This window comes from Aulostomus chinensis, chromosome 10, assembly GCF_037954235.1.
Source record: "Aulostomus chinensis isolate RoL2024-O1b breed Wild chromosome 10, RoL_Achi_v1.0, whole genome shotgun sequence".
NCBI classification, from domain to species: domain Eukaryota; kingdom Metazoa; phylum Chordata; class Actinopteri; order Syngnathiformes; family Aulostomidae; genus Aulostomus; species Aulostomus chinensis.
The window spans coordinates 13,024,767-13,036,952 of NC_141329.1; the positions used below are offsets into that span (position 1 = coordinate 13,024,767).

A 12,186-nucleotide genomic window follows, 5' to 3' on the forward strand; every position below is an offset into this window, starting at 1 on the left:
ACGGGAAGGTCACATTTGTGCAGAATGTTTTGGTATTACTGGTAGTTCCCGACATTATAAGTATGACTGTCTACGAAGGTCGGGAACAGATGTTCTGACGTCCTGACGTCCATTAAAGTGGTCCGGTGTCTCTGTTTCTTGTGTCTGACGAATTCCTTCATCACATAAAAGTCCTCCACAGTGAGCAGATGCACATCTGCGTCATTTGTCATCATTTTGACTATTAAACTCACACAAAGCACATACAAAGCCTACAAAATAACTGCTGGACTGTTGTCAGTATGTTGTCAGGCATGTATTCCCCCAGTAAATGATTGCGGCTAATACTGTAAATATGCTTATTTGTTTTCTTTCCAATAGCAACAAAATCATTCTCCTGTTCATGTGTTTGATCAGATTCCTTGCTGCCACATTGAGGGGACATTCCTGACAGTCCTATGGACTGGATGTTGGTGGTATTAGGCCGACATTTGGAAGGGAATCTATGGTTTTGAAGTTATGGTAAAATATCTGTGGTTTGGTCCTTGTTTATTTCAAAATACATTCATTCATTCATTGGGGAAGATGTAGCCATGTTTCACTTCATATAGGCTTTATAAACTTGGGTTCTCCATCCATTTCTCCGTGTACATTCATATTAACAAAATATTTCAGGAATGCCTTATCAGGGTCTCTGAAAAGATTTTGGTGGGTGGACAAGGTCACTGTCACTTTAACTCTGCACAATATCTCACCCGTGCTTCTTAATGTATGCCTGGACAGAATTTCTTTAAATTTGACAGAAACACCCTTTGGGACTCAAGGTGTATCTGAAATGATTTTGGTGGTCAAAGGTCACTGTGACAACACGTGTCTGGTTTGGATAACATCACTGCCAGAAACATTGACTATCAGGGGTGGTATTGAGCCTGTGCTCACTGAAATGTCATTTTAAAAAACACAGTTGTAGAATCAGTAGTGGGTCTGTCTTGATGGCCCTAGGCTCGCTGATTCCAGCCATTATGCCAACCTGCGCTAACCGTACGCTGACTGTAGCTTGACACTTATCACACAAACATGTGATTGAACTCATCCTTTATTGGGGAGTTAGAGGTGGCCATGTGCAATAGGATGACACATGTAAAAGAGCATTTGAAGAACAGTACCACAAAGAGAAACTGTCATGAATTATGACTCCATGAATGGAAGTTTAAATTGAATAAGATGAGCTTTAGCTGAAGGATCAAGTGATTATTTTGATGTTAACGATTCACATGAACATTGGTTTCTCAAAGTCTTCATTAGGAAAGTGATGCAGACTGCTGCAATGTTGAGGGGGAACTTTTCTGATTTATGTTACCTCCCGATCTGTCCCCCCGGGATCCCCATATGAAGGGAGGAGGATTATATAAATATATACACATACATACATACATACATACATATATATACATGTATATATTCTTGAGACTTGAATTCATAAAGAAACATGCTTTAATAAGGTACTCGTCGTGTGTAGCCCTGGTATACAGAATGTGTGAGAGCATGAATACACTTTACGATTCATTGTGTTCTTTCTATGCTGTCACTGCTGGAGCCAATTCTGATATTGCATTTGGGAAATATGACAAACTGAATGAAGTGTTGTGTTTGAGAGAGCACAGAGACAGAGGACAATATGATGCTCAACCTTAAGAGGAATTTAATGCAATACTTCCACCCTGTGGTCACAGACGGTAAAAACAGGCACCACATTCTCTTGAAAATGATCACTTCGACTTCCTTGTTTTGATTAAAACCGACTCTTGATTACAGCAGACTTTTTCAAAAGAGCTGTATTAAATAATAAAAAACTGAATCTCAATATCTCTGATCAACCACACTGCAATCTGGATTTGATTTAAAGCAAAATAAAGTATAAAAACATGAGGATGTGACTGGGTTAAAAATAATCGTGAAGTGCCTACAAATTCAGTACATTTTTAGTTTTCTTTAATGTTTATATGAAAAAAGCAGAGTCAATGTAGGGCCAGTGTGTAAATAAAGTTAAATGTAAACAGATAGCCTAACTGTACTACTATAACAATATAATAATTCTGTCTGCAATGGAAGTAATGTGATCAGTGCTGTTTGTCTGTAAAACTATGAGGCAGAAATCTGGTAGAAGGCGGTAGCATCAAGCAAAGAAGAAGCTGTAAGATTTTGGGGAAGATCCATTTAACCTGATGAAAAATGGCACTCCTTTATACGTCACGTTTGAGGTACGCGCTCTCTGAGTGCCATCTAGTTTTAGTTTCTGATGAGCTCCTCAACTTTCTTGAAAAAGAATGCTATCAGTACTACAAAAGGCTTTTTCTTATATTCTTTCTGACTGTTCTGAGAATACTTCAAGTTTCTGTTAAGTTTCTTAGAATTAATGTGAGCTTTAATCTGAAGTAAAATCAAGCAGGTTGTTTTAGATTTATTATCACCATCAAGGGGGAATACTGTCAGCCACAACTGTTGGTTAATCCATCTATGAGCTGGAGTCTATAACAAAATTACAGGCAGATTTTTTTGAAAAACCTGGTGAAGGCAGAGCCATGGAAAATGTGTTTGTTTTATATTTACATTGACCCAATTTGCAATTTCCTCTTCCCTGTAAACTGAAATTTGCACCAGCAAATATTTCCCTCTGACTTTGGGTACAGTGTGTGTGAGCTATGGATTATCAAGTCTGTTCTCCTCTATTGTCTTGAGGTAGTATATACACCTGCAAAAATAGAATCAGAATTATCTGCATGAACAGAATAGGACTAGTGTGTGACAAACAATTTTCCACTCAGGGCTTTGTGTTTGGGTTCGAGGCCCGGATCGAGCACAGGGTCTTTATGTGTGAGTCTCCATGTTCTCCCTGTTCCTGCCTGGGTTCTCTCTGGTACTCCAGCTTCCTCCTACAGTGCAAAGGCATGCAAGAGGGGACGAGGCTGATTGATACTCTAAATTGACCGTAGGTGTGACTGCCAGCACATATAGACAGACAACCAAGTGTTTGTCTTTCTATATGTGCTGGCCCTGTGATGGACTGGCAAATCGTCCAGGGTGAACCCTGCCACTTGCCTGAAGGCAGCTTTGATAGGCTCCAGCCCCCCTGCGACCCTTAACAGGAAACAGTGAAAGTAGAAAATGGATGGATGGATGGATGGGCTTTGTGTTTGGAGTGAGACTCACCTCAGACCCTTAAAGCCCCTCCTACAGCTGCAGAGGAAGGCGTTGCCAATGGCCTTACACACACCGCCGTTCTGACATGGATTTGGAACACATGCTGTTATCTCCATCTCACAGCGCCCTCCTGTGTACTGGGGGTTACAGCTGCATGAAAATCCTGGCAGACAGAGAGAAAAAGAGGGAGTGGGGAGGGGTGGAAAAGGAAACGCATCATTTAATATTCAGAGCATTCTGTGTTGACACAACATACACAGCCAAAACAAACACAGCCCTTTGGGAAAAACCTGCACACCATTATGAAAATACACACACACACACACACACACACACACACACACACACACACACACACACACACACACACACACAGCCAAACAAAGACACAAGGGAATACACACAGGAAATTTGCATAATTTATTGTGTGTACACATTCATCAGAGACACACGCTAAACTTTCCACAGTGCGCGTATACTAATACAGTGGACTCCAACAATTACAGTAATACTAAATATGATACTCTTTGATCCCACACAATATGGTAATGTCAATTTACAAATCTCAAGTTTATCGGGGGATTTAGTCCTCAAGGATGATGGACTAAATGTTCACCCTGGACAGCAGTGATTAGTGTGGACAGACAAGGCCAGTCGCAGAATAAAAGGAACTTTTGACAGAGCCTGGTAATATCTGATATTTCTGTTAAGAGTCAACATATACCACAAAAACATCCAAACCACCTGTATGGATTGATCCAAATGGTTTTCTGCTTTCTGTTCAAAGCCTAAAATATCTAAATTCTCTATGCTCTAATAGAATGAACTACTTACTGTAATATTGCATTCCCTTTTATAGCCATGACTTGAAAGAGTGTTTTTTAATTAGCAATTAACTGCTCTGTCTGTCTACAGCAGCAAATATAGATCTTAATCTACAGCTGAAAATTAAATTCAGTTAAGATAAAAGTGAGCTAGAGAGAACCCACGCAGGCGCAGGAAGAACATGCAAACTCCAAACATAAAGATCCCATGCCCAAGCTGGGGCTTGAACCCAGGACCTTCCTGCTTTGAGGTGAGAGTGATAACAATTGCACCACCATGCCACCCCTGTTGTGTCACCCTTATCTTTAATTGTTCTGCAGGATCCTCAGTTGTACTTTTTAAACTTACCACCAGATGGCAGGCTGGTGCAGGTGGCTCCATTGCGGCAGGGATGTTGCAGGCAGGCGTCAGGGTAGAGGATGCAGCCCAGCTTCAGTTCTGTCAGTCCTACAACCTCAGCGTAGTGGGAGCGCTTATTCTGCAGGGGCAGTTCATTGTTGTTCAGCATGACAGAGTCCAGGCAGCCCTGGAACCCCTCAAGCACCCTCGGGTCGTTCTGGGGGTCCATGAGGCTGCGCGAGTTGGGATGCTGCACCTGAGGTCAGTACAGTCAGGTGTTAGAATATGAACGAACAAAGATCCTCTCGGGATATGAAGATGGCCAAAACAGACGAACTAGAACTGTATTTGTGAGGATGTCCCTTGCTCCAAAAGACTTTGTTCACTTTAACTGAATTCCAAAAATGTGTTTGGTTCAAATGCATCAAAGGTTTGCTCTGAAATGAAAAATGCATTGCTGCAAATCAAGCGTTTGTACACCATGATGCAGCAGTTTGAAGGCTGCATGCCTTTCCAGTCAGGGCCACGTTGGAGTTGTTTAAAATACATGTCAGAACAGAAAATGTCAACTTGAATTCAGTGACTGAGACGAACATATTATAGTTTTTGCATCCAAGGTAACTAAGTCCAACAGTGCAAGGGTAGTAATTTAATAAATTATTTGGTGGTAAATCCTAACCCACCAAAATGAAAGTCTCCATTTTAATGATTACATGATTTTAAAGTTTTATTTGTGCAGTTGTTAAATTGTACCTTATGCACTTTATTTTGGAGGTCTGAATGGTTCACAGACCACTCCTTGAAGAAAATTCTAGTGGAGAGAGAATCTGAAAGTCTTTTATTATTTCTGCTGGCCTGTGGTGGTCAGTACCAAACATATAGAATAAAATTGTGAAAAGCTAAAATCTACTCCGAAAATACACACCAGTTTTAAATGTTTTTTAAAAAAGGTTGTGGTTTTGTATCATGAAAAAAAGGTTTGTCTTTGATGTCTGAGGGAAATCACTATGTCATATCCATAATGTAATATCTATAATACATTCTGAAACATGATCTCACATCAAAATAGAGAGACACACATAGCCCGCTTCCTACTGGGCAGCAGTTGTACGAAAGTTCTTAGAAATGTTCAAGTATCCTTGGATGCCCAAACATCGTGTGACTGTCATGGACTGACCAGTGCTCCAAAGTAGATGGTTCCATCTGGAGCGAGAGGCTGTATGAAGGGTGGCCCATGCCGTCGCTCCACATAGCTGTCATCCAGAGCCAGACTGCTAAAGTTGCGGTTCAGTTCCAGTGCCACCGTGTGCCAGCTGCCATCATTGATGCGACGGCCGGAGATCCCTAGCATGTCGGGACTGTCACCACCACCACCTTCACTGCCAAGCCCACAAGCCAGCTGAAACCACAGCTTCCCCTCCTCCAACTGTGTGTAGGCAGAGAAGCACACACACACACACACACACACACACACGCACGTGCGCACACACACAGGATATGTTCAACAGCAATCATGACACTGGCATGTCTACAGGTATAGAGTGGTTAATGTTACAAAATTTTAAATGGACGTTATTTTGATTAAACACTCTGCCACTAAATACAACTAAATATGATCTTAATATCGTAGCAATATAATGATTAATTGATAGTTATTATCAGTTTTAAGGGGAACTTTGACACATTTTTGTGAACTACATTAAAGGTCAAACTCAGAGAGCTTATAGTTTTGCCAAGTCGAGAAAACTGCCGAAGAATGTATGCCCGATCTTGGATCGTCCATGCCTTCTTGCGTGGAGATACTTTAAAAGCTGATTTGGTCAATAGCCAATAATTATTGTTGTTGATAAAAACAAAAACGAAAACAAGCTTATTCAACATCCACATAATGAACACAATGAACACACGTGTATATATATATATATGTTGGCCCTGCGATGGACTGGCGACCTGTCCAGGGTGAACCCTGCCTCTCGCCCGTTGACGCTGGGATAGGCTCCAGCCCATATATATATATATATATATATATATATATATATATATATATACATTCATCATCTTCTGCTTATTCCTATTAAGGGTCGCGGGGGGGGCTGCAGCCTATCCCAGCGTCAACGGGCGAGAGGCAGGGTTCACCCTGGACAGGTCACCAGTCCATCACAGGACCAACACATAGAGACAAACAACCATTCACACTCACAGTCACACCTACAGTCAATTTAGAGTATCAATCAGCCTCGTCCTCTCTTGATGTCTTTGGACTGTGGAGGAAGCTGGAGTACCAGAGAGAACCCACACAGGAACAGGGAGAACATGGAGACTCCACACAGAAAGATCCTGTGATGGACTCGAACTCAGAACCGTCTTGCTATGAGGGGACAGTGCTGACCACTGCAACATCGGGGCGCCCCTGTTGTGTTAACCTTATCTTTAACTTGTTACTGTCACAACCCAGACACGTACCTGTCTATGTTTGTGTGTGTGTGTGTGTGTGTGTGTGTGTGTGTGTGTGTGTTTGTGCATGCCGGCATGTGTGTGTGCATGTGTGTATACCCTGAGCATGGTGCACGGTTCTGTGTGTGTGTACATGATGATTCCTCGGCTCTGCAGAGTTCTGATCCTGAGGCTCAGCTTCAGCTCTGTCTGCAGCCGCTCTGACAGCTGGTACTTAATGTAGCTGTTCCCCGAGAAACTCAGCGATGAATGGCCTGCATGCACACATGTACAGACACACACACACAGACAGATAAAAATGCAGGGGTTAGTAAATCACATTCTGCAACAAAACATAACAAATCTCAAGTAAGAATTCAGAATGTGTTTGTTTTTCCTGTCTCTCTTATATATGAATTATATATATAAATATATAATATATAAATGTAAATATATATAAATATATAATATATTATATATGTCTCTCTTATATATGAACACACCCGCACACTCTCCCAGTTTGCCTGGGGGACACTGGCATGCATATCGCCCTCTGGTGCCCTCCACTGAAACACATTGCATGTCTGCTGGACATGGCTGGTCTTCACACTGCTCTGTTGGGGCAGCACAGCTGACATCTGAAGATACATACACGCACAGACAGACAGAGAGAAAGCTCTTATGAATTTCTACCATGAAGAATGAGGGAAATACAAAATCTCTCACTGTAAAAAACAACAACAAATGAAACGTGCATTACTTCTTTCTGACTCCAGAATGCAGACAGACCCAGCGATGTAATATTTAGCTTAAAGCTAATGGTGACTGACTGCTAACAACTGCAAAGCTGTGCAAAAATTTCAGCTGATGAAATCAGTTGCGCTAACTCACTTGCGCTCATCTGCACTCATCCGTGTGGTACTGAACCAGAAATATTTGAGTTCTTTTGCTTTTGCTCAAATCACAGTGTTTGTGGCTCACTGAACATAAATCTGAACAAAGACCACTTCTCCTGGACAGTGTGCTTGAGAGTTTGTCAGTATATTATTTTGTGAGGTCATTTAGCTTCAGGTTAAATGACACTGCCTCTTTCTGCATTTTGTAGTCATAAAGAAGAAATGCGAGAGGGAAATTGAAATCGAAGCATTTATTTGTGGTTACTTGATCGGCAAAACACACATTTTGGGAGAAATATTGCTTTAAGCAGCATTTCATTGATGTTAGTCACCCATTTTGTCAACGTCACGCAACTAATGAAAAATGCTAATGTAACATTTGAGGAGCTTGTCTCATGAAATGTACTTTACTGGCTGGTGCATTTCGAGGCATGAAATACTTGCCAAGTTTCCATTTCATGCTTGAATTTCATCCTACAGTTAAGATCATTTAATGTGAAGCACAGTAATAACACTGTCAATATAATCACATGTGACAAATTAACTTTCTCCAGGACATGACACAAAATTTATTCCAAGCCTATGTAGATTCTGTGCATAAAATGCATCATGATGCTGTTGCATACATGAGCAAGTTTACATCTACCACCACCCCATGGTAACAAACACAGACACTCACATGCATTCTGCTTTGTAGTAGTTTAATAGAGCCAAGGCATAAATAATGCTCTGATCCCTGGCATTAATGAAATGTTAGCATTGACACTTATTGTTCATACGTTTTTGTCCTCATCTTGATTCTGCAGACCTGGAGGAGGTAGCTGACAGCCATGTATCTCAGGTTAAGAGGTATTCTTGGGCTTATGCAGCTGTTCTGTGTTTGAATATTAATTTGCTTCTTAAAAATCAGTGTTTTGATCCATGATGAATCTTTGTCATGTAAATTCACCATGCCTGTTTAGTTCCCCAATAGACTAAATGGACTGAAACCTCCTCTGACTTGTTCAAATACAAATCTTCAGCTCCTCAGGCTCTTTTCCTGACCAACAGTCACGATTGATGCTTTGGTCAGCATCTGTTGTTGATGTATCTTTGTGCAAATTGTTACTTCATGACATGTAACACATATGACCTTATTGCTTACCAGTACATGTGCAGCGTGACGTCCTATGGAAACGTGGTGAGACGAAGCTGACCCTTGGAGTGCTGTATGTTGCCAGGTTGTGTGAATCCAGGATGATGCTCTGCTCACACTGCGCCCCACGACATTCCAGCCCTGAGCAGTTCTTATCCAGAATTGCTGACACTTTTAAGACCTCCTCCAGCCGCCGCCGTGATGCACTGAGTTTCTGAGTGAGGTAAGCTGCCTTGTAATACCCACCCCCAGCTGTCTCCATAGCAACAAGCATGTCCAGCTGTTGTGTCCCTCCAACTGGCTGGAGACTGAGAAGGTGCAGGATGTCCTGCTGCTGTGAAGTAGCTGCCTGCCGCAGCACCTTCAGCACGCTCTTCAGGTGCGATGCTACAAAGTCTTGTGGCGCCACGCTCTCAAAGCGGACTGTCACTGCCTCACGCAGCATCTCTGGAGTCGCTTGTTCCACATGCACACTAACAGGCACTGGCACAGCAAAGCGACCATCACTAACACTGGCGTTAAGGGAATATCTGCCTGCATCCAAGCCTCCCAGGGCAATTATTTTTCCATCACGAGGGCTAATCTTAAAAAGACTACGATGGGCTGGTGGGGCGTGACCAAAGGTCAGTGCATCATAGGGGTCGGCATCTGTGGCATGCAGCTTGCCAATCACACCACCAGGAAACTCATCCTCCATGGTGACGATGTGTACTTCCAGTGGCAGAGCAACTGGCCGATGCAGACTCTCTTCTATCACCCTGACTGTCAGCATGGAGGAGGAGGACAAACGAGGCTTCCCAGAGTCTGTCACCTGAGAGGATGAGGGCAGAAGATGAAAAATACGAAAGAAGAGAGAACAAAAGTGGAGAGGAAAGATGATTTTGAAAAGTCTCTATTTGCTGATATATAAAGAAAGACACTCATTTATACCTACAGTACGGACATTGTCTGACTTGCCGCTCACGGCTCCACAGAATTTACTTTGAAATGGAAACTTTTAATCCCACTCCCCTTTCCACTGCCATTTTCAGCAGATCCTTTTCAACAGCCGCTTATGTTTCTTTAAGTGCTTTAACTTCAGTTTCCTTTAATACCGTCAAGTTCAAGTACTAGTACAACACAAAGGCATTTCAAAAGGCACATATTTAGACTTTGCATCCTTTGACTACCAGCACTTATCCATCTTTTAAAACAAGAAAAAACACTTATGATAGAAAAAGAGAGGAATTTTAGGGCTCTAGTTTTGGAATGTTGACCTTGGGTACTGACTTCATTTTAATTCTGCTAAAATCTGACATCAAACAAAAAAACGTCTGCTTTAAGAAAATGGTTCATGTTACATTTTAAAGACCACTGTCTATCCAGAGTAAACGGCACATTATTATTTAAAGTCTTCTGATTGAATTTGATTTAATGTGTTATTTGTACTAAGGAGCAACTGTTTCACTCCACCATATCTGACATAGTTATGATGCTATTGCGTAGAATATCTGCAAAAGTTTTGCATTTGTGATGTACCTGTATCTGAATAACATATTCAGTTGCCAGGTCCCGCCTGAACACCTGATTGGCCACGAGTGTTCCATCCCTCTCCAGGATAAACTCTCCCCCTTCATTTCCTGACAGTATGCGGAAGTCAAAGGGCGGGCCGTTATGGGAGGAGTCTTGGTCGATCACAGACAGCTGCAGGATGCTTGTACCAATGGGCTTATTTTCCTGGGGGAGGAAATGCATTGTGAGGCAGACCTACTTGATGGGGGCCATAATTTTGGATGATGAAAAGATCTTTATTTCAGGAGCACTAGCGTATTCAGAGAGAACAGAATCAGTAGATTAAACCTGATGAAATTGGGTTTAAAGTCCAGAAACAAAACTGCATGAAAATGGCACATTCCCAAAGACTGACTCTCAAGTGCACTGCATAAGATTTAATAGCAATGAAAAAACACATTCATGCATTAATCATAAAAACCCCAAGTTTTGTATGTCCCTTAAACAACAGCTACCAGATTCAACTGTAGCATAAGATGAAATACTGAAATTAGAGTAGAGTAAAACATGAAGGGAAGCCACACGAACCCTAAGTAAGCTGTCCAGAATCAAACATGGGCTCCTGCTTTCACTTTGGGTAGGCATTAGCAGGCATTGTTCATAGGGATCTCCCAAAATACTGAACCTTCTCCTAACTGAACCTGAACCTTTGGTTTACTAAGCTAATTAGACACATCCTTATTCTTGGGTGGAATACTACTTGACAGATATGTTTCAGGGCATCAACAAACTCTGAAAAACTATCCTGAAAAGCTAAATACAGACTATGCTTCTGTCTATAGGGCCAACCCTATGTACTACTTATATAAACTATGTAAAATATATAAAAGAAATAAAACAATGCTCAACTATTATATTTTTTGGGGGGGGGGGGGCAGTGCACCAATTGCATTTTCTGATCAGGAAAAAGAAATGCTGTTTAAAATCCTCATTAGACACTCCTGAGGTCATACGAATGAAAATATTAAATTTTAATAAGATAAGATCTTTTATTTCTTCTTCATAATAATCATCATGTTGTGTATTTCTCTTTGATTTTTATTTTACAAAAAATACAACAACAACAACAACAACAACAACAACAACAATAATAATAATATAGAGGAGATGATGATGATGATGAAGATGAAGACGATAATGGTTATTATTATCATAATGAGGATTTCAATTGAAGAATCAACTGGAAAACATTTGCATCTTTGTCTTGACGTTTTTACCTGTATGACAGTGGTGAGGTTGGCGGGGGAGAAGGTTGGCGGGTTGTCATTGATGTCAGAGATGTCTATGTTGACCATTACAGTTGAGGACATGGGGCTGATTCCACTATCCAGGGCTCTGATGGCCAATGAGTAGCTCGGAACCTGAAAAGAAAGAGATGTTCACCTCTGCAGTGTCTATGATGTCACAAATGATGTCAGTCAGTGGGGCCTTTAGAGGCTGAAGCTGGAAGTAGCAGCTACAACCGCAGATCATAGGCTGTAGTACGCTGCAGATCATTGCAAACAGACCTAACAGTAGCAATCATGAGCTAAACCAGGGATCTCAAACAAGGTTTGAGGACACAGAGAAGATAAATGCAAATGGAGCCAGACTTTTTTGCAACACTTTTTCCTACTTTAGATTTACAGCATTACCTTGTGAACGTGAAATCGGCAAGTTTGCCCTGAGGGTGGCAGTAGAAGAAAGGGTGACTACAATCACAGGAATTATTCCTCTGGGCATATAAAAGCATGTTCATGACCCTCATGATTTCCCTCATATCCTATAATTATCTTTGATTTCATAACCTAATGTTTCGAAATTGCAGGACATTAAAATATAAATTAT

At 41.4% G+C, this 12,186-nt stretch overlaps 1 protein-coding gene across 5 annotated transcripts in view; it reads right to left on the reverse strand.

The window, feature by feature from the left end:
• fat3a (FAT atypical cadherin 3a) overlaps positions 1–12,186 on the reverse strand; it is a 214,422-nt gene that overhangs the window by 15,050 nt on the left and 187,186 nt on the right. For all 5 annotated transcript variants that reach the window (XM_086216110.1, XM_086216108.1, XM_086216109.1 and 2 more), the window contains 8 exons: positions 11,577–11,720; positions 10,327–10,524; positions 8,818–9,619; positions 7,281–7,415; positions 6,898–7,052; positions 5,522–5,770; positions 4,354–4,600; positions 3,190–3,343 (listed from right to left, as the gene is read on the reverse strand). In XM_086216110.1, coding sequence (XP_086072236.1) covers positions 3,190–3,343; positions 4,354–4,600; positions 5,522–5,770; positions 6,898–7,052; positions 7,281–7,415; positions 8,818–9,619; positions 10,327–10,524; positions 11,577–11,720 — 2,084 coding nt within the window. The remainder of the gene's footprint in view (positions 1–3,189; positions 3,344–4,353; positions 4,601–5,521; positions 5,771–6,897; positions 7,053–7,280; positions 7,416–8,817; positions 9,620–10,326; positions 10,525–11,576; positions 11,721–12,186) is intronic.